Source organism: Colletotrichum navitas (assembly GCF_030913465.1).
Source record: "Colletotrichum navitas strain CBS 125086 chromosome Unknown LY79scaffold_17, whole genome shotgun sequence".
In the NCBI taxonomy this organism is placed as follows: domain Eukaryota; kingdom Fungi; phylum Ascomycota; class Sordariomycetes; order Glomerellales; family Glomerellaceae; genus Colletotrichum; species Colletotrichum navitas.
Window position 1 is genome coordinate 205,757 of NW_026850563.1, and position 18,136 is coordinate 223,892.

The 18,136-nt window shown below is 55.4% G+C and overlaps 7 protein-coding genes and 2 non-coding genes across 9 annotated transcripts; 5 read left to right on the forward strand and 4 right to left on the reverse strand.

The window, feature by feature from the left end:
• The first annotated feature begins 65 nt into the window (after positions 1-65).
• On the forward strand, positions 66-153 carry LY79DRAFT_t80. The gene has a single exon. It is a non-coding gene; the product is annotated as a tRNA-Cys (tRNA).
• A 1,012-nt stretch (positions 154-1,165) lies between these two features.
• Positions 1,166-1,525, reverse strand: LY79DRAFT_668229 (uncharacterized protein; the record flags this gene model as incomplete). The annotated part of the gene is made up of 1 exon (XM_060563491.1): positions 1,166-1,525. One exon carries the CDS (start codon positions 1,523-1,525, stop codon positions 1,166-1,168), a length of 360 nt encoding a protein of 119 aa, XP_060416099.1.
• Positions 1,526-5,386: 3,861 nt separating this feature from the next.
• LY79DRAFT_588819 (succinate-CoA ligase) lies at positions 5,387-6,945 on the forward strand (the record flags this gene model as incomplete). Its single annotated transcript, XM_060560960.1, has 3 exons — positions 5,387-5,536; positions 5,680-6,829; positions 6,902-6,945. 3 exons carry the CDS (start codon positions 5,387-5,389, stop codon positions 6,943-6,945), a joined length of 1,344 nt encoding a protein of 447 aa, XP_060416100.1.
• Positions 6,946-7,341: 396 nt separating this feature from the next.
• On the forward strand, positions 7,342-7,429 carry LY79DRAFT_t81. Its single transcript has one exon. It is a non-coding gene; the product is annotated as a tRNA-Cys (tRNA).
• Positions 7,430-9,121: 1,692 nt separating this feature from the next.
• On the reverse strand, positions 9,122-10,084 carry LY79DRAFT_547767 (mitochondrion organization and biogenesis protein). The gene has a single exon (XM_060557356.1). It carries the CDS (start codon positions 10,007-10,009, stop codon positions 9,263-9,265), a length of 747 nt encoding a protein of 248 aa, XP_060416101.1. The 5' UTR covers positions 10,010-10,084; the 3' UTR covers positions 9,122-9,262.
• Positions 10,085-11,087: 1,003 nt separating this feature from the next.
• On the forward strand, positions 11,088-12,698 carry LY79DRAFT_588821 (tat pathway signal sequence; the record flags this gene model as incomplete). The annotated part of the gene is made up of 3 exons (XM_060560961.1): positions 11,088-11,471; positions 11,531-12,286; positions 12,381-12,698. 3 exons carry the CDS (start codon positions 11,088-11,090, stop codon positions 12,696-12,698), a joined length of 1,458 nt encoding a protein of 485 aa, XP_060416102.1.
• Positions 12,699-13,405: 707 nt separating this feature from the next.
• Positions 13,406-14,164, reverse strand: LY79DRAFT_588822 (calcipressin; the record flags this gene model as incomplete). Its single annotated transcript, XM_060560962.1, has 1 exon — positions 13,406-14,164. The coding sequence occupies one exon, from the start codon at positions 14,162-14,164 to the stop codon at positions 13,406-13,408; it is 759 nt and encodes a 252-aa protein (XP_060416103.1).
• A 173-nt stretch (positions 14,165-14,337) lies between these two features.
• LY79DRAFT_547770 (uncharacterized protein) lies at positions 14,338-14,693 on the forward strand. Its single transcript, XM_060557357.1, has one exon. It carries the CDS (start codon positions 14,344-14,346, stop codon positions 14,614-14,616), a length of 273 nt encoding a protein of 90 aa, XP_060416104.1. The 5' UTR covers positions 14,338-14,343; the 3' UTR covers positions 14,617-14,693.
• A 2,553-nt stretch (positions 14,694-17,246) lies between these two features.
• Positions 17,247-17,900, reverse strand: LY79DRAFT_115948 (uncharacterized protein). Its single transcript, XM_060550737.1, has one exon. It carries the CDS (start codon positions 17,761-17,763, stop codon positions 17,284-17,286), a length of 480 nt encoding a protein of 159 aa, XP_060416105.1. The 5' UTR covers positions 17,764-17,900; the 3' UTR covers positions 17,247-17,283.
• Positions 17,901-18,136: the final 236 nt, after the last annotated feature.

The window sequence follows — 18,136 nt, forward strand, 5'->3', positions numbered from 1 at the left end:
GTGTCTTCAACTCAGACCGTCTTGGAGGTTCTTTCGAGCTCCCCCGTCACCTCTCACAACCACCGGGATCGATAGCTCAGTGGTAGAGCGAGAGATTGCAGCTCCTGATCAGCAACTATCTCTAGGCCCCGCGTTCGAACCGCGGTCGGTCCTTGGCTTTTGCTTTTTCTTCACTTTGTTCCTCTTCTGCATGTAGAGTGCATCGGACCTCGCTCGTGCTTTCCTTGTGGGTAGACCCGCCTCAACGTGTTACCTACGTGCTTTTGACCTTGCTCTTCCCGGCCTTCCAATCCGGCCCCAGTGTGTGCAGGACTAAAAAAACGGCGCCGGGATGGGGCCGAGAACACGTCCCGTTCTTGCCTCAAGACAAATTAGACAAACCACGCCATCATCTATCGTGTGAATTACGTAAATAGTGCCATGATATATTTCCTTTGTAACGCCTTTGCACAGCCATAATCTGTCGCCAAATCGACCAGAAATCCAACTCCAGACCATTACTTAGTATGGGACACCAAGTGGCGTCCGCAGTACACCAACACCAAATGACCCGCTCTCATCCTCATCTCCAAGTACCGTCTCGGGGCATGGTTCCCTCAGAAGCCACCAGACCAGAACCTAAGAAGACACTGTTTGGCTGCTTCCCCATCCCGCCTGACCAGCTGACAAGCGGGAGCCAAACTCCAGCCTTCGGCCCCTATCAGTACCCCAACTTTCCCCCAACATTCCAAGCCCAGGCCAAGAGCGAGCACGCCAACCACATGGTTCCAAGAGTTGTTCCCCTCCTATCAGTTCCCCCGGATTAGGACCGCACCAACCCAACGGAACAGTCCCCCCCGCTAGGGCGCCCGCCGGCGCGTCCTAAACCGTCCAGCGACTGCGACCCAAGGACCCTTTATCTGCACCCCAAACCCTAAATCTAGACTACCAACTGCGCTTGCGCTACTGCGCCAGCAGTCTCTTAACGAGAGTCAGCTTCTTGGCGTCTGGGGCAGGATTGAGGGGGTTTTGTCCAACCTTCCCGAAATGAAGGGGCGCCGGCGTGTCGAACAGAGAGAGAGGCGAAGAAAGGAACAGCCCAGACTCCCAGGCGCCAAGAGACCGCCGTGGTAACGTGGCCCAGATCTGGTCAGCCCGCCGCGTTGTGTCGACGCACCCGCTTCCTCTAGACGGTTTCCGTCTCTCGAACCAGGCGGTGAATGTTGGTGAGAGAAACTCCGTCCGAGCTGGCTCTGCTTTCTCGAGAATAGACGCTGATGTTCGTGGTCGAGGACGTCTCTTGACGGCGGAGGGGTTCGAGGTCTGATTCGGCCCCTCGTCGTAGGGTCGACGTTTGGCTCTCCTTTCTCAAGACGTTATGAGTGGGCGCAAAGGTCGGAGCTGTTGCCTCTGACGCGGTCGTCTTCCAATGCTCGCCATTGCCGTTCCAGCAGGCGGAGCATGGGCATTGGGGGCTGCGGTTGATGGCCGGCGGCGGGGTGCAGTGGCGCTTCCACCAACTAAGGAGCTTTTGCTCGGAAGACATCGTAAAGGCGAATGGGTGAAGTGGCAGTGCCGACGAGAGTATTCAAGTGAAGGTGAGAGATCAAGAAACCACAGAACCAAGTCCAGACTCAGGGTACAAGTAGGGATCGACTAGAAGGACAAAGGTCGAACGGTGTCCCCTCAGGCTGCAAAGCATCAAGTGCCCTTTACACGAAGGCAAGAAACGGAATGAACATGAAAATACTCGGGGAGAGAGGGACCTTCTCGGGGAGGGGGACAAGTAAACTTATATACACACGATAACGAGATCCCCGAGACAGTGGCGCCGAGCCGAATCGAAGAGAACGGCTTGTGGGACCCTATACGTATGGACTGCATGTGCAGGTGAGTGTACGACGGCCTTGCACTTGCAAGGCTTGACGCCGAGATTTGGACAAGAGCCTTACTGGCTTGCCTAGCACAGCTGGCTGTCGCCGCCGGCGCACATGCAAATGCGCCACCACACATGGGTCGTCTCTTGCTGGTACGCCGAGGACTCTGTTGCTGCTCAGTGTGTCACAAGAGTCAGTCGATCCCCCTGTAAAGTAGATAACTTGAAAAGATGGCATGGTAAGAAACAATAAGTAGCAAAAAATATGGCTGTGACCCGGTTTCGGGGCCTCCAAATAAAGTATTGGTACGTACTGGTTTGGTTGGCTCGGTACTGATTCGGAGAACTTCGCGATGTTTGTACCCGCTTTTCTTCACTTTCCTACCTTCAACATACGATGTGGATCCCCTGCTATCATGAAATCAGATTTTCCTTCGAGGAATTGGAGAGCTTCCAACGTTGTACTGGCCGGTGCCTAATGTTTTGTGGCCATCTCGCTGCAATGTTGTGGGCGCAGGGGGGATGCAGTAACCGCGCTCTGTTGCCATGCAAGGTGAGGATCACCCTGTCGATCAAATGTTGGCTGCAGAAACTATGCAATCTCTTCCGAGATCACCATTGTTTCGTCGAAGGAGACACTGAAAAGACACGTTGTATCGGTTCGGTTGAGAGTGGAGGCTAGGAACGAATAGCAAGGAGAAATGACGGCTTCCTCCCGACGACAGTGCTGAAGTCCAGACCGACCCCGTCGTCGAGGCCCAGGTATGGAGCAAACCACAAGTAGCGTCATCGACCCTTGCACATGCGGGAGACCGTCGGCATGTGTCCATCGGGCGGGCTCCGGCTAGCATCAAGCTAGAAAATTCCCATGAACGGGAGAAAACAGATACGGAGTACATGGGAACGCTATTTCTGGTGCCGGGGTGTAGGACGGGGGGGGGGCTAGGTTCCTTTTCTACGCGGACGGCAGCATGTTAACGAACCTCACGGTGGAGAACCTCCGTTGTGGACGCCCTTCATCCGAGAACCGCAATAGCCGAATGGGTCTCCATTTTGGGCCGATAGATGCTGTATGTGGAGGCACCTCGGGGTTGCGGAGTGGAATGGCCTGATCAGCAAATATGAGCGGCGTTTGGCGATATAGGAGTCAGCACAAACGTGTCTTTCGCGGGTTTGCTTTTCTCTTCTTCCATTCGCTCCTCTCCTCTTCTCCTCCTCCTCCTCCTCGTCCTCCTCTACTTTCTTGACAAAGCTCACCACACCTCAGAGCAATAAGTGCTGTTGAGTCAAGATGAGAGCAGCACATAAGACCAAGACAGGGGTCATCCCAAAGTCGCGACAAAGAACGGTCATGCAGTGGTGCACCTTGCATCTGAACGACCAGCCACAGCAGCACCGTTGAATCTAATCATTGCTTGTTGGTAATACATCGTACATCCTTTAAGAATCCGGTTCCGAGACGACCACCACAACTGGCGAGTGGCCCTTGACCTTGAAAGGGACCGCTCTCCATGGAACAGGCCTGAGCTTTCGATCCATCTCATGGATTCAGCTTTCGATCTAGCCTAGCGGTCTGCATGATGATCGTCTTTGCCGACAACTCGTCTGAAGTGTTGCTTCATGCTTGGACGACCTCAGCCATCCCAGCTTTAATACGGACCAATACCCACACATATGCTGGGCAGGAATGAATTCGGATCGAGCCGAAGTTTTACGTTCGCATGCCTCGCTCTTTGGAATTGCAATGGATGCTTCCCAACGTTCTACATCCTGGCCCGATGTGTCCACCTGGCACAACCACCGTTCGCAGAGCGCACGCAACGCCCAGCTTGCGTTACCCAAGAATCCCTTCAGTCGACCGCCCGGCGTCCCGGAGGTCATAACCGAAACGCAAAATACCGAGGAATACCGTTCGTTCCAGGTATCCTGCTACACCTTATCGCCCACAATGAAAGCTGTCAGCGGGAGCGCCGCACCCAACATCACCTCCCAATGCGAAGCGATGCCAAGCCTACCAGACTGGTTACTGTCAACCCTTCCAATCGTACTTGCCATGGTAGACAACGCCAAAAGAGGGCTTGTTACGACATCGATGAATGCAATGAGTGTCGAACACCGAACACGCAGCAAGATCGGTAGATGGTGGCTTTCAAGTAGAGGGTTTCGGCTGCGTACTCTACGGCTGGTCATAAGCTTCTTCGCGATCCTTATCAGCCTGACGGTGATTCGAAATTTAAGGACGAAAAGCCCGCATACGTATACACTGGTGCACATATGCCGATCCTGGTCGGTGTATCAGGATGGCTCTGATACGGCGGGATTTGGCTACGTGTCTGCCTCAGAGCCCTATCACGAAGGGCGTGTTGACTAGCACGACCATCGGCCTTTTGACCAACTATTAAGTTCTCAGAGAACAAGGTAAAGCCGGCAGTCATTGTAGGTTGCTATGCTAGCAGAAGTGGACGACTCGACTGGTGAGTCCCTGGCCTAAGTTGCAATTATGTGGAACTCATGACGTCTCGCTGATACGGCAATAGTTGAGAGTCTTTAGGCTATATTTCAGCATGAGTTGGAATCTATCTGGAAGCCAGAGCATATGGTGTGCTTTTGTGAGGGCATCGCGAAGTCACCTTGAGTGTACCAATACTTGTCTCAGTTGGCACATGGATTGGAAGGGTTGAAATCTTGGGAAGTCGGATGAGGTCAAGGTCTGGCCAGAGATGAGGTTGTCAGAGAATATCTGTGAGTCGGCTTTTCATCGGCTCAACCGGTTCCTGTACCTCTAGATCAGGCCACAGCGTTTCTCAAGGAGAACGTGACAGTGTCTGGAAAAAAGAGAGGTCAAGATTTGGCGCCACATGATCAGCTTGCAGAGGCGCCTCCTACAGACACGTGGCTCACGGTTGGTGCGAATGTCTTGACAGATGCACGGGGTCCAGAGCTCGAGCCATGTAGAGCCGCTTTTACCGCATGGCCTCCGGAAAGTCACGGGGTTAACCCATACTTCGGCTCTTAAGGCAAAGTGACTCGCCTCCTCTGTAAGAAAAAAGTATAAAAAAAAAAACCATGGCTGATGAGTTTATTTTCAGACATAACCAAGTCCATAGAACATCAGCTTTACAATATCTGTGATTTTGTTGTGAGAAAGGCGGTTTTCGCTAGAGTAGGTAGAGCCTAAAAGCGGCGGCTAACTGGTGTACCTACTAGCTCGGCTGAAGGAATAACCACAGCACCGGGAATTTCCGCGGACCCTTCCTGCGGACCCGAAACTCGGTTTTCCAGTTTGAGATTGCTTGGAGATAGCGCTTTCCTGCAAACCCAATTGCATCACAGCACAAACCTATAGGACTTTTTTTTTTATCGGTCCTTGTTCCTTTCCCCTCCTACGAAGCGCCGCATCATTCCATACCCGTAGGGATTTCCGACTCAATCATTTCATTGACGGCGCGCCTCTTTTTCTCTTCTTCGAACCCTGGGTCTCGAAGAACCTTACCCCTTCCTCGCGACACGAATACATAAACCTCTTCAGTCATGTTCAAACTCGGACGCAGCCGTTTGGCTTCTGCCATCCAAACTTCCTCGAGGGTCGCCGCCTCGCCTGCCAGATTCCCAGGTCTCGCGCAGCAACAAAGAAGAAACCTCAGCATCCACGAGTACCTTTCCGCCGACCTCCTGCGCCAGGTAAACACCCATACCCGCATCCGCGATTGAAACGCCCCACTCTCCTTTTCGCCGGGAGAGGCCAGGTTTTCAATAGAGCTTCCCACGAACGCGTAGATGGACGATCGCGATGGCTAACGTATGGACCTGGTCCGTCAATCTAGTATGGAGTCGGTGTCCCCAAGGGTTCCGTCGCAAAGTCTGCCGCCGAGGCCAAGGCCATCGCAAAGGAGATTGGTGGTGAGGACATGGTCATCAAGGCCCAGGTTCTCGCTGGTGGACGTGGAAAGGGCACTTTCGACAACGGCCTCAAGGGCGGTGTTCGCGTCATCTACTCCCCTACCGAGGCCGAGATGTTCGCCGAGCAGATGATTGGCCACAAGCTCATCACCAAGCAGACCGGCGCTGGCGGCAAGCTCTGCAACTCTGTCTACATCTGCGAGCGCAAGTTCGCCCGCCGCGAGTTCTACCTCGCCATTCTTATGGACCGCGCCTCCCAGGCCCCCGTCATCGTGTCCTCGTCCCAGGGCGGCATGGACATCGAGACGGTCGCCAAGGAGAACCCCGACGCTATCATCACCACCAACATCGACATCAAGAAGGGCGTCACCGACGAGATCGCCCGCGATATCGCTGTCAAGCTCGGCTTCAGCGAGCAGTGCATCGAGGACGCCAAGGACACCATCCAGAAGCTCTACAAGATCTTCCTCGAGAAGGACGCCACCCAGATCGAGATCAACCCCCTCTCCGAGACCTCTGACCACAAGGTCCTCTGCATGGACGCCAAGTTCGGCTTCGACGACAACGCCGACTACCGCCAGAAGGACATCTTCGCCCTGCGCGACACCACCCAGGAGGACGCCGACGAGGTCCGCGCTGCCGAGTCCGGCCTCAACTTCATCAAGCTCGACGGTGATATTGGCTGCCTCGTCAACGGTGCCGGTCTGGCCATGGCCACCATGGACATTATCAAGCTGAACAAGGGCACGCCCGCCAACTTCCTCGACGTCGGTGGTGGTGCCACTCCCGCCGCCATCAAGGAGGCCTTCGAGCTCATCACGAGCGACCCCAAGGTCTCCGCCATCTTTGTCAACATCTTTGGTGGTATCGTCCGTTGCGACCTCATCGCCCAGGGTCTCATCAACACCTCCAAGGAGCTCAACCTCAAGATCCCCATCATCGCCCGTCTGCAGGGTACCAACGTTGAGGCCGCCCACGAGATCATCAACAACTCGGGCATGAAGATCTTCTCCATCGACGATCTCCAGACCGCCGCCGAGAAGGCCGTCCAGCTGTCCAAGGTTGTGAAGATGGGTAAGTCTTGGCCCCCTCTCCCTCCCGTCTAACCCTCGAATCCACTGAAGCATTGCTAACGGAGATTTGCAGCACGCGATATTGATGTCGGCGTCGAGTTCACCCTGGGTATCTGAAACTCCTGCGTCGTGTTTAGACTGGCCTCGCCCTGTACATTAATTAACATAGCCCTAGGTTGAAGGACCTAGCACTGGGTACCCAAATATCAGACTTTTGTGTTCAAATGCCATTCTTGCGTTCTCCAAATTACTCTCCCTTTATCTTGCTGTGATGCTCCAACGTTTAGCTCGGTTCTGCCCCGACCCCTTGTCAGTACAATGCCACATGCACAATTTGCTAATCAAGCCTCCGGCCCCACGTCACCGAGCATGCATGGCATGCGTGGGTATCCAACCAACCACATGGTGCACATTCGCACCTCTGCTTTTCGCATGCGAGAGAGCCTCCTTGAGACCACATTGCGGTCAGACGGTCAAGCGATTCAGATGACTAAGCGATCGTTCCGCTCGCAAGGATCGATAGCTCAGTGGTAGAGCGAGAGATTGCAGTTCCTAGACAGCAACCATCTCTAGGCCCCGCGTTCGAACCGCGGTCGGTCCTTGAAGTTTCTTTTGGGGATTCTTTTTTGACTCTCCTTCCTCGGGCAGTTCACTCAACAGCCGTAAGGGCGTGCTGTCATCTTCGTCCCGACCCGACATACTGAGCTGGTTTGTTAAAGAGTCAAGTTATTCACGCGCTTACAGAATACATGAGTAGCAGCCACGGCGGCCATCGTGTCGATGTATTTGTTTATGTTATGATAGCGTACGTAGAGTTCTTAATGTGACTATCTCCCACAGCCCGAATGGGGTCTCCAAGGAGCTAGCTTCATGGGACTGTGGACGAAGCCGCAGTTTGTTTAGCCAGGGGAGACCTCATCGTCTTTTGCTTCGCCCTCCTTCCCAAAAGGGGCTTTACTATATTGTCGTCCCCTGAACCGCGAACCTCCATTTGATGATGCGATACTTTCCGGACTCTAAAGATGAAAAATCAAAACAAAAACGTTGCGTTGAGAAAAACATCCGCGGACACTGGCACTTATAGAACGAGGCCTCCATTCCCATGCGCCAGCCCAAGACTCTGATTATGAATGAATCACGGGAGTCAGCCGCTCCATACGGGTACGCAATGACGCGCTCATCTTGGCTGGCTCCTCTGAATGCTTACTAAGTTTTAGATTGGAACTAGACAAAGTCTCAAAGGTCCACGACTCGGTGACTATGGAGGCGTTGTCCATAGAGATTTGGGGTTTCGCTGGGGAGGGCTACTTCATTTGAGCCATCTTCGCACGTAGCCTAGAGGCCATATTCCGACTTCCTTGGGACACATGGACGAGACATATGATACTTTGGAAATGCCGTGCATGTCTCCACATACGGCTCGCCGTCACTTCCCTCGGCTCACCTGTGACAGGTTCTCAGTCTGGTGCACCGAAGCGGTTACCACTGTTCCGCCCTGGCTGGGAAAGAGTCAATTCAGAAGATCAGAATTATGAAATCATGATTCTGAAGCGCATGTATCACTCCCTCGGCCGGTTTCCGCTGTCGATTGCCGACATCATTGACCTGGAAACCCTCTAGATCATCCTCTTCCTTCACCAGTAAGGACCTCCGCAAAGGCTACTCTAAGGGTGGACGAGAAAGGAAATTTCTCCTGCCGATAATGGGTCGGCAGGTCCCAAGACCAAATTCCCGAGACAGACCTCCAGTAGAGGGGCTTCTCGTGTATGAGTGGTTTACCGAGCAATCAGAAGATACTCCGGTGTCTGTACCTGCCGAGGATTGCCTTGGCATTCAACCAACTGCTTGGTGAAGACTCGAGGACCAATACGGGAGAGTAAGCGCCGTGGTCGGGCGTACAGTGGCGCTGGGTACCATGCACCGATCGAGTGCTATAATTCATTCATCATATCGTTCAAGACTGCATGACCGCTCAAGCCACTTAAGGAGCAGCACAACGGCCAATGCAGGAGTAGCCTCCAAGGATCCTGGTTCTCTACAGTACGACCAAGCATCACGGTGCAGGGGTGTGAGAAACCTTGGAATGGCTTCAAGAAATGTGCCAGTCAGAACATGAAGCTTTGGACACCGGAAACGACAAACCAGGTTGTCAAGATCCAAACTGGTGCTTCAAATTAGCTCAGGTCCTCGGCAGGCCATAAAATTGGGAGACGGGTGGGCGAAAATAAAACAGCCGGACTGAAGGAACCGTTGACAGTCAAATGAGCAATAAAACCAGAATCAAACTTGATGATTTCTGTTTATTGTTTTTTGGCATAGTTTCGATCAATATTGGATTTTGAGGCTCGATTTCTGCCCGGTATTTAAGAGCTGGGATGGTCCTCGGGGTATTCGACCCGTGTGAATGCGAGAAAGAGATCGTCGCTCCTGGCGATTACAGAATCGTGTCAGACAGCTTCCGCTGCAACCTCTCCCCGGCGTGTTCTTCCGCCTCCTCTTCCTTCCTCCGCTGGATCGCCGCTTTGCGGTTTTCGTGGTACGATGGGTCGCGCGTGACGCCCTCGCGGCGCCACTTGCTGGGCGGCTTCATGCCCAGCTCGGCGTACCGCGACCACACGCTGACGCCGCGCCGGAACCAGCGCTCCTGACGCTTCTCCTCCTCCTCGGGCGATGCCTGCCACTTGCTCTTGAGAATCCTTCGGATCGCCTCGGGCGATACCTCGAACTTGTCGGCCAGCGTCCGGAGCGTGTACTCCTCGGGGAACTGCGCGTGCAGCGCCTTGATGCCCGCGATGGCGTCCGGCGAGAGCCGCTTGCGCGGGTTCCAGCCCTCGGGAAACTTCTTCTTCAGGGCCTCTTTCTGGATCTGCCAGGGTTCTCTTTTGGGCTTCGCACCGTCCTCGGGGTCGTCCTCGCCGGCGTGGCCGTCCTGTCCCCTCCTGTCCTTTGTTGCGTGTTTTCTCTCCGCGAGCACCGTGCCTGATTTTCTGGACCCTTGCCAGTCGTCATGTCTGCTATAGGCTACCGAGGTTGCGAATGTCGATTTCTGGCCGAGCCGCAGAGCGTGGGGGTTCTTGAGGTGCTGGGAAAGTCTCGTCGCGACGGCGGGTTCGGAGACGAGCGTTTGCGAAACGCCCTGTAGAAAAAGCCTCAAGGAGGTCAATCTACATGAGCAGAACATGATTGGCTTGCGGGATCTCGCGGACTCGGATCGAAATGGGAGATGTCGAGAGTCGGGGTGTGGGATGCGAAGTTGTCAAAGGGGGCGTTTGCAAAAAAGTCAAGCTCGAGACTAATTAATTCAGTCGCGCCTCTGGACGGCGGAACGGGGCTCGAGGAAAAGTGGGGCCATCCCAGGGGCGGCCCGGGGGAATGGTGCCGCTGCGCCGGGCACCACCGGTGCGGTGCTTGCTGCGGGGAGGGGCTATCAAGCAACTGGTTGGTTCTAGACGGAAAGCTGCCAAAGCGAATTAAATCGCCCTCCCGTTTTTGACTTCAATTTGCGCGACAGCTGACCCGCACTCGAACTCGGACTCGGACTCTGTCGGCTCGTCATGAGCCCACCGCAACTAGTTGCCGGCTAGTTCACCTTCTCTTACTCCGTCTCTTGGGTTTTCCTCAATCAGCCCGGTACATCCGCCTTTCATAGAAGCCACTTCCGCTCTCCATGTCGGATTGGGGAAGGGGGGGCGAGATCATGCACGTACAAACATCACGGCATCATCCATGTTCTCGGCAGCCTCTCACTGTGCGGGGATTCACAACCCATATTGCCGATCTTCTCTTCCCAACCTTATGACTACTGCCATTTCCTAGCAATGTCAGCCAGGTGTCAGTGTCAATCCCTTATTCGCTAGCAAACCGTGTTTCATTCCCTTGCCCCAAGAGGCAACCATCTCGCTCTGCTTGTAGTATGAGTGCGGGGTGCCTCGGTGCTGTTCACCCAGACCTAGTGATACCCATATCCAGGCTTGATGACCTTGAAGTTGGAAGGGAACCGGGTTGGTTCCATACCAGCAGTTTTGAGAGTGTTATTAAGTATGCGCTCTTTGGACTCGATAAAATCATTCAGCCCTAATCTTCGTTTTGCCCCTGTTCACTGTGGCGTCCGCCACCTACACTTCCGTGTCTCGTCAACCCTGTTCCCCTCAATTCCAATCTCAGTCAAAGCCTTGTAATTAGTCCTCTGCTCTTCAGTCTCTGGTAGACCTTCCTGGCCAGATTATTGAGTATCATTAATCCGGCAGTTCAGAGCAATAATGGCCGGCATCCTGTGGTGTAGAGGCGAGGAGTGGCGATCAGTCTGGGACTACTGGTTCAAGTGGACCGACCAACATCTCACGAGTGACGACCTCCGTCCCATGATCTACACCTATGATGAGCTGGGGGCAAAAGCGCTTGACCGACTGGATGAGATATCGCCGCCGAAAAAGCCCTCGCCGCCTGGCGAGAAGGTCGACATTGCTCCGGGCCCGAAGCCCGACCGAGACCTCTACGCTCTCTTGAGAGACAATGCGGACTCGGACGAGGTCCTCGGAAAGCTGTGGAGCGAAGTCAACACCATCCCCGACTGGGTCGACTGGGCCCAGATCGAACGAGGTCAGGAGGTATTCCTCCGCTATGCTGGACCTGCCATCTTCGCTGTAAACGCCCCCCTCCCCCCAAAGCCCGTCTCACACAGAATCTCATTAACACCGCACAGCTCACGTTCCAGTCCCTGGTCGGCGGCATGGGCAGCCGCCGCGTGGTCGAGACGCTCTCCCGCACCGGCGGCTTCGGCGTCAAAGTCACCCGCCGCCGCCTCCTCGAGACCTTCCAGCACATCCTCCAGGTGACGCGCGACCTCGTCTCTATCCAGCCCGGTGGCGACGGCTTCGCTTCGTCTCTGCGGGTCCGCCTCCTCCACGCCGCTGTGCGCCGCCGCATCCTCGCCCTCGCCGCCGAGCGGCCCTCGTACTACGACGTCCGGGCCTGGGGCGTGCCCGTCAACGACCTCGACTGCATCGGCACCATCTCCACCTTCTCCGCCACGCTCCTCTGGATAGGCCTCCCCCGGCAGGGCATCTACCCCACCCGCGCCGAAGAGGCCGACTACCTCGCGCTCTGGCGGTGGGTCGCCCACATCATGGGCACGCCGACCGACACCTTCGCGTCGCCGTCGGCGGCACGGGCCATGATGGAGTCCCTCCTGGCGTCCGAGATCGAGCCGTCCGACACCTCGCGTGTGCTCGCCAACAACGTCCTCTCCGGCCTGTGCGACCAGCCGCCCTCGTACGTGTCGCGCGAGTTCCTCGCCGCCGAGACATACTGGCTCAACGGCCCGAAGCTCGCCCGCGCGCTGGCCGTCGCCCGGCCGCCCTTCTACTACTCCCTGCTCATCGTCGGGCATTGCATCTTCTTCATGGCCATGTGCTACTCCCGCCGTCTGTTCCCGCACTGGGACACGTCTCGGAACGAGGTGAATGAATGCCCCCTCCCCCGGCCCCCCACCCCTTTCGAGGGTTTCCTGGGCCAAACCTCGACTAACACCGTTCGTGAAACAACAAAAAAAGAGACTTAAGAAAGCCCTGTTCAACCTGACGGTCTACAAACCTGAGCTCGGCGCCCTCGGCAAAGAGACGAACTTTGACTTCAAGTATATCCCGACCCTCGACGTCATGTCCACCGAGGCAGCCGCTCAGTCCCGCCACTTCACCCCGTCCGTACAGGGTTCCGCTCTCGCCAGCCGCCGTGTGCGCAAGAACGAGCGCCGGAGCCTCGTCGTGCTCCTGGTCGCCGTCACCGTCGCGGGGCTACTCGCCTGGCTGGGCGTACGGGGCGCCTCGTCGCTGTTTAGGAGAGCCGCTGGAATGGTTTCACTCGACCTCTAAGACAATCCACATATGTGATTATATGCGTAGAGGAACGTCATTCCAAGTTGAAACCAGAAACTCCATACCAAGTCGGAGCAGCGTGGGCCACGGGCTGATCCCGATCGGATTTCATCCGGTACCCGACTCCCCTCCCCACTCGGCTCGGCTTCGCGGCCGCAGATCAATTATGTGCGAAGATCAAACACAATCTGGGGCTGGACGTCTTTTATGGAGCGCGCTGTAACGATGACGGCCCCCATGGCATGAACGTCTTTGCCGCAGATTCTTGGGGGTACAAGGCATAACACACAAAAAGCGCACGCTGAGACGTGAGGGCCCACACAAGACTTCTTTTTTATGCTCATGTGATAATAGTCAGCTTTCTTGATTTCGCAGCCTTTAGGCCGCTCGCGAAAGGAAGCTCTAGTGTACACGTAAGGTGTGCTTGTAGGCAACCCCGTAAGATAAGAAACTTTTTTTAACCTGGCTTCATGGCCATCAGAAGCGACAGTGTAGAGTGTCGATCCCATCCAATGCAATAATAACAACGACCCTCCCTATACCCTGTCCAGTATACGTGCCGTTGTCTTTCCCAAAACGCCGTCGCAAAACCCATGTCAAGATGCTAGATGCGTGCCATAAGCCCGTGTCACCATACTCCATATAGTACCCTAACGCCCGAGCGAGATAAGTCTTGTTAAATAAGATGAAAAGCTGGGAATGTCTTATGCGTCGTGCATCAGCTCAACCGGCGGGCGAGAGGTGTGCGCCATGATGGTCTTTTGGTTGTCGATGGGGCTGAACTCCATGGGCTCGTCGGTCATGTCCTCGAGGCAGATGGCCGGGAGGTCGGGGCTGGTGCCGTTGGCGCCGGGCTGGTAGAGCAGGGTAGAGCTCCTGCTGCGGGTTTGCTGGGAGCCATCAACGGGGCTGACGGGGGTCTGAACTCCCGTCGGGCGGTGGTGGAGCTTGGCAAGGGCCTCGGCGAGGTCGTCGGCGTGAACCATCTTGTTGGGAGCGTCCTCCAGCTTCATCTCCCAACCGTGGGGGGGCGAGGGAGGGGGCGAGATGAAGAAGAGCTTGCCGGCGTCGGGGAGGGCAAGGTGGCGGTCGGTGACCTCGACGGGCGTAGGCTGGCCAAAGTAGACACGGACGCGCTCACCCATGACGGCTTCACCGTCCCAAACGCGGCGCACAGCGATGGCATCGTCCTCGGAGAAGAAGGAGACGACGATGCGGCGGAAAGACTTGAGGGGTGCCCATGAGTGGATGGGTGCCGTCTTGAGGACGAGGTCGCGGATGGTCTGGAGGTTGTCGGGGCGGAAGATGGAAGTGTCGTTGAGGTTTGTGAAGAGGAGAGTGTTTGTGGGCGGCGTCGGCTGGACCAGAGGTGGCAGGGAGGAGAGGTCGAGAGACAGCGACTTGTTGGAGCCGGTTGAACGCCTCGAGAAGATGGGGCGGGTGTCAGACTTGGGCGACTCCATTTTGAGCGATTGTGTGTGTGATTTGGTTGGAGTGTGACGGTGTGATGGCGGATGCGACAGAAAGCGAGGAGAACAAAGGTTTGCTACTAAGTTGATGATTTGGTGCGCTTCTTCGTTTGCATTCAACAATGTGCAGAGTATATGTATATGCGTCCTGTTTGTTTGGTGCTGGAGTTGGAATGCAAGATGATGGAGGTTGGTGGGCGGCGGTCTTGGTTATATGTTTGAGCGCACCTATGCGAGGGTGGCTTGGCTGTCGCTATTGGCGACTACTGGGCCGGGTGGAGCATGAGATAGCATCCATACACTACCTACACTGCCCAGCGGCTAGTGTACAGAGTATCCGGTGTTTGTGTGGATGGCTGAGTAGAGTGGTGGGAGGGGGGAGGGGTGCGAACGGTGGGTTAAGGGTGTGTGTGCAAGACCCGCGGTTGCATAGCAAACTACCTTAGTTGTCTGGTCTGTGTGATGAAACGGGAAGGCCACACGGACTGGCGGGGGGGGGTCCGTTTGGAGTTTCGCCGCCTTTGTAGCCGCCGCAGCAGTACCTACCTAGGAAGCGTGTTCGAACAATACGTGTACATGCAGGCTTAGAAAAGCTGGAAACTCGTGCGATACGCCTGCCGTTACTTATATGTTCCTTTTGCAGTCACGCAGTGCGAGTGCACCGGGGCAGCGTCTAAGTGGAGTGATGGCTGTCTGTCGATGAGGTAGATGGTGCAGTAAGGCAAGGCGCTTGATGGTTTGTCAAGGTTGATTGATTGGCGCAGGCGAAGAACTGTCGGGATCAGACGAGAAGCGGCACCTTCCATCACGATGTAAAGATTGGGTTTCTCTATTGAATGCTTGTGCTACCTCTAGTAATTCTACGCAGAATGCGAGATGTCGGCAGGCATGCATGCTACTAGGTATGTCTACCATGCAACTGCGAGGACGAGCGGGAAGCGAGCACAGAGCGCAGAAGGTCCACGGCACGGGGCCATTCTACTGAGTACCTAGCCAGCAGTCAAGCAGGGACTAGTACTAGTAGCATAGTACTAGTAACACCTGCTGACCTGGCTGGGGCTGTGCAAAAGTAAAGAGGAGGAAAAAAATCAGAGGAAACCCAGGTATTGGTTTTTTTTTTTTCTCTCCTTTTTCTTTTCTGTCTGCTCGAGTCGGCTTGGCGTCTGGTGGCCAGACGCATCCCAAGGAATGCCTGCCGGGATCCAGTATGTGCACTACCAATCCAGCATACCTTGAAGGTAGTTTGATATATCGCCCTCCCTTTCCATGCCGTAGACGAATCGACGGGCCGATGGTTGGCTCGCCCCGCTAGGAATTGAATTGTCGAGAATTCCATTCGCCACCTCGGTCGTTTGCCTACCCACAATACAACACCGTCACGCGCCCTGATCCCGCATCTTAACGGATGAGCTAAGCAAACGCCGGACCGGGGCACGTACTATTACGGTGGCGTTGCCATTTCTCAATCGCTAATTTCCACTGTGACGACTTTGCCGTGCGCCGCCAGGGCAGTGCTGTCTAAGAGTCTTTTGAGCTTCAGTCAGGCGTGGACCTTGCGTCGTTGCTGCCGGCTCAATCCTCGCACGCCTCCTCATGTATTCGTCCACAACACGACCAAAGTCGCCCTGTCATCACGGTGGCTACCTCACCCCACACCACAAGCCCAGCGGGCCCAGTTCCCTCTCTTCAACAACAGCAGGGCGCCCGGGGCGCGAACAACTTCTCCCAACTGCTGGGGAAACAACGCCCCGACCCGCTAATTCGCCGCAGCGGCAACACTACGCGCGCATCGTCCATCCCTCGCCCCTGTCAACCGTATCCCTCCACGTCCACATCCACCTCGTCGTTTGGTCTCGCCCTTGGATCCCTCTTTGCTTCCCTTCACGTACGTTTCCCGGGTACGCGAGACACGGCGCAAACAAAACATGACAAAACTGAGGCACATGGCCTGCTACGGCAAACACGCCGTCAGCCTCCGGCCACTGGCACCGCCCTCATTCTCGCCTTCTTCCGAGGTCTGGAGTCTTGCCATGCATGCTTCCCGTGCATCCGTCCCTTCCAACCAATCGTCGACGACGGAGACACCTGCAGCTCTAATCAACCAACAAACCTACCCAGTTCTGGACTCGGGCATGCTCCGAACATCAACGTTACCTACAGATGCATATTATCCGTACAGGCGCACACTTGCTCGTTGTTGCTTTGCCGTTCGAGATCCATCAACTCGACAGCTGAACCCCCCGCTTTTGCTCCATCGTGCTCAAGGCCAAGGGTCTTCCAGGGATCCCGAGTCGACTTCCCAGCACGGCAAGTTCACGACAAGTTTGATAGAGGGGATTGGGGCTGTGCAATAGTTGTTCTCTTTACACGATATGATTGATTACTTGGCCATTGCTTGGCTGCTTGATTACTGTATCTACGACACTTGGGGTTTGTGCTTTGCTGTCAGGTTTGGTAGCCATGTCTCCTCGAGTCTCATGAGAAGCCACCCTTGCTCGGTCTTGCTCTCCTCTCCGAAACGTTTTCGGATATCTTTAGCCTACCTTCGATCGTTTGTGATCGATTGTTGCCTCGTTGGTCTTGGCTTACGAACTCGTCCAGCCCCCAGCATCAATCGTATGGGGCTGCGGCTTGGCAACAGAGGTGGTGCTCATGATGCAGAGCCCCTCTCGACAACCGCAGTGTCAGGTGCGCCGGCCTGCCTCGCCGCTTCATGCCATGAACCAACGCCCTCTGGAGACAGGGGCAAGGCATTTCACGGCCTCGTGTGAGGAGCATCGTGGGAATGGGACCGCGGAAAGCCTCGCATGTGGTTGAAGTCGCGGCGCAAACTCCGCCCGTCTGTTACGAGTCAACCTACGAGTTTTGTCTTTGCTCAGCCAGCTTGGGGCAAATTACACCAAGCCTCAGCCCCTTCCATTGCCTGTCGAACAAAAGACAAGTGCGCTCATCTGACCCCAAACTCCCTGTCCTTCAGCCCACCCAACAGTATATCCCCGAGCACGGCAGAGAAGAAACGGAGAGCGAAAAAAACAAATAAAAACGAAATTTGAAGCCAATATTCCTATCAATGCGGGAAACGAATTTTCCCGCATTGTGTTTGCCGCCACTCATCAAATGTTTCGACCCAATTTCCGGCTCGACGCAAAAACCCCTTCCCGAATGCTACGCGGCGGGGCGCTGGAACCGGCAACAGTCAGCAGATTCCCATCTGGAGACCTGGAAACGGGGCTGTGCTGGATACCAAGACCTCCGACCTGCCAGATTGATGTTTCGCGCGATGCAATCGGCTTCCCCAGACGCCGTTCTGGGCCAAGACCTGCATTCCTGCGCTCCGCTAGCTGGTGCTGCCACCTTCCCCCCCCCCTCCTTCGAGTTACGTCCTTCAACCCACTCGAGATTCTGTCTAGGTACGGTTGCGCCTCGAGCCGTATCTCACCGTTTTCTACGACTGGGACACCACCGATTGTTACCCTCGTGGCACTTGACCTTATCTCGGCATCCTGTGGGGACTTCCCTGCAACAGAGATAATGCTTGCCCAGAAAGAATGCCACCCGATAAGCTCGATATTACTTAGTCTAACCTGAAGCATCACACTCAACTCATCTCATCCGTTTGGACAGCTTGCAAGGAACCGCTTGAAGGCGGGGGGGGGAGGGTGTCAGCATAAACTTGCGACAGTCACAGCTTACACTAACTACCGGTACCGGTAGTATGATGCACGGCGAGAGAGAGAGAGAGCTTAATACCGCGAGCGTGGCTGTGCCCAACTCTATTCTCCAACTGCGACTCTCAAACTCCAAGGCCTCTCGGCGGCGGGCTGATGTTGGCCCCATCTTTAAAGAAAAGAAGGACATGAAACCGACATGCACAACCGTCCCAAGTGGTTGGGACGACGGGTCAAGACTCTCTCGTGCCTGTCCTTCCCTGCCACCACCCCAAGGCTTAATGCACTTGTCCCAGAC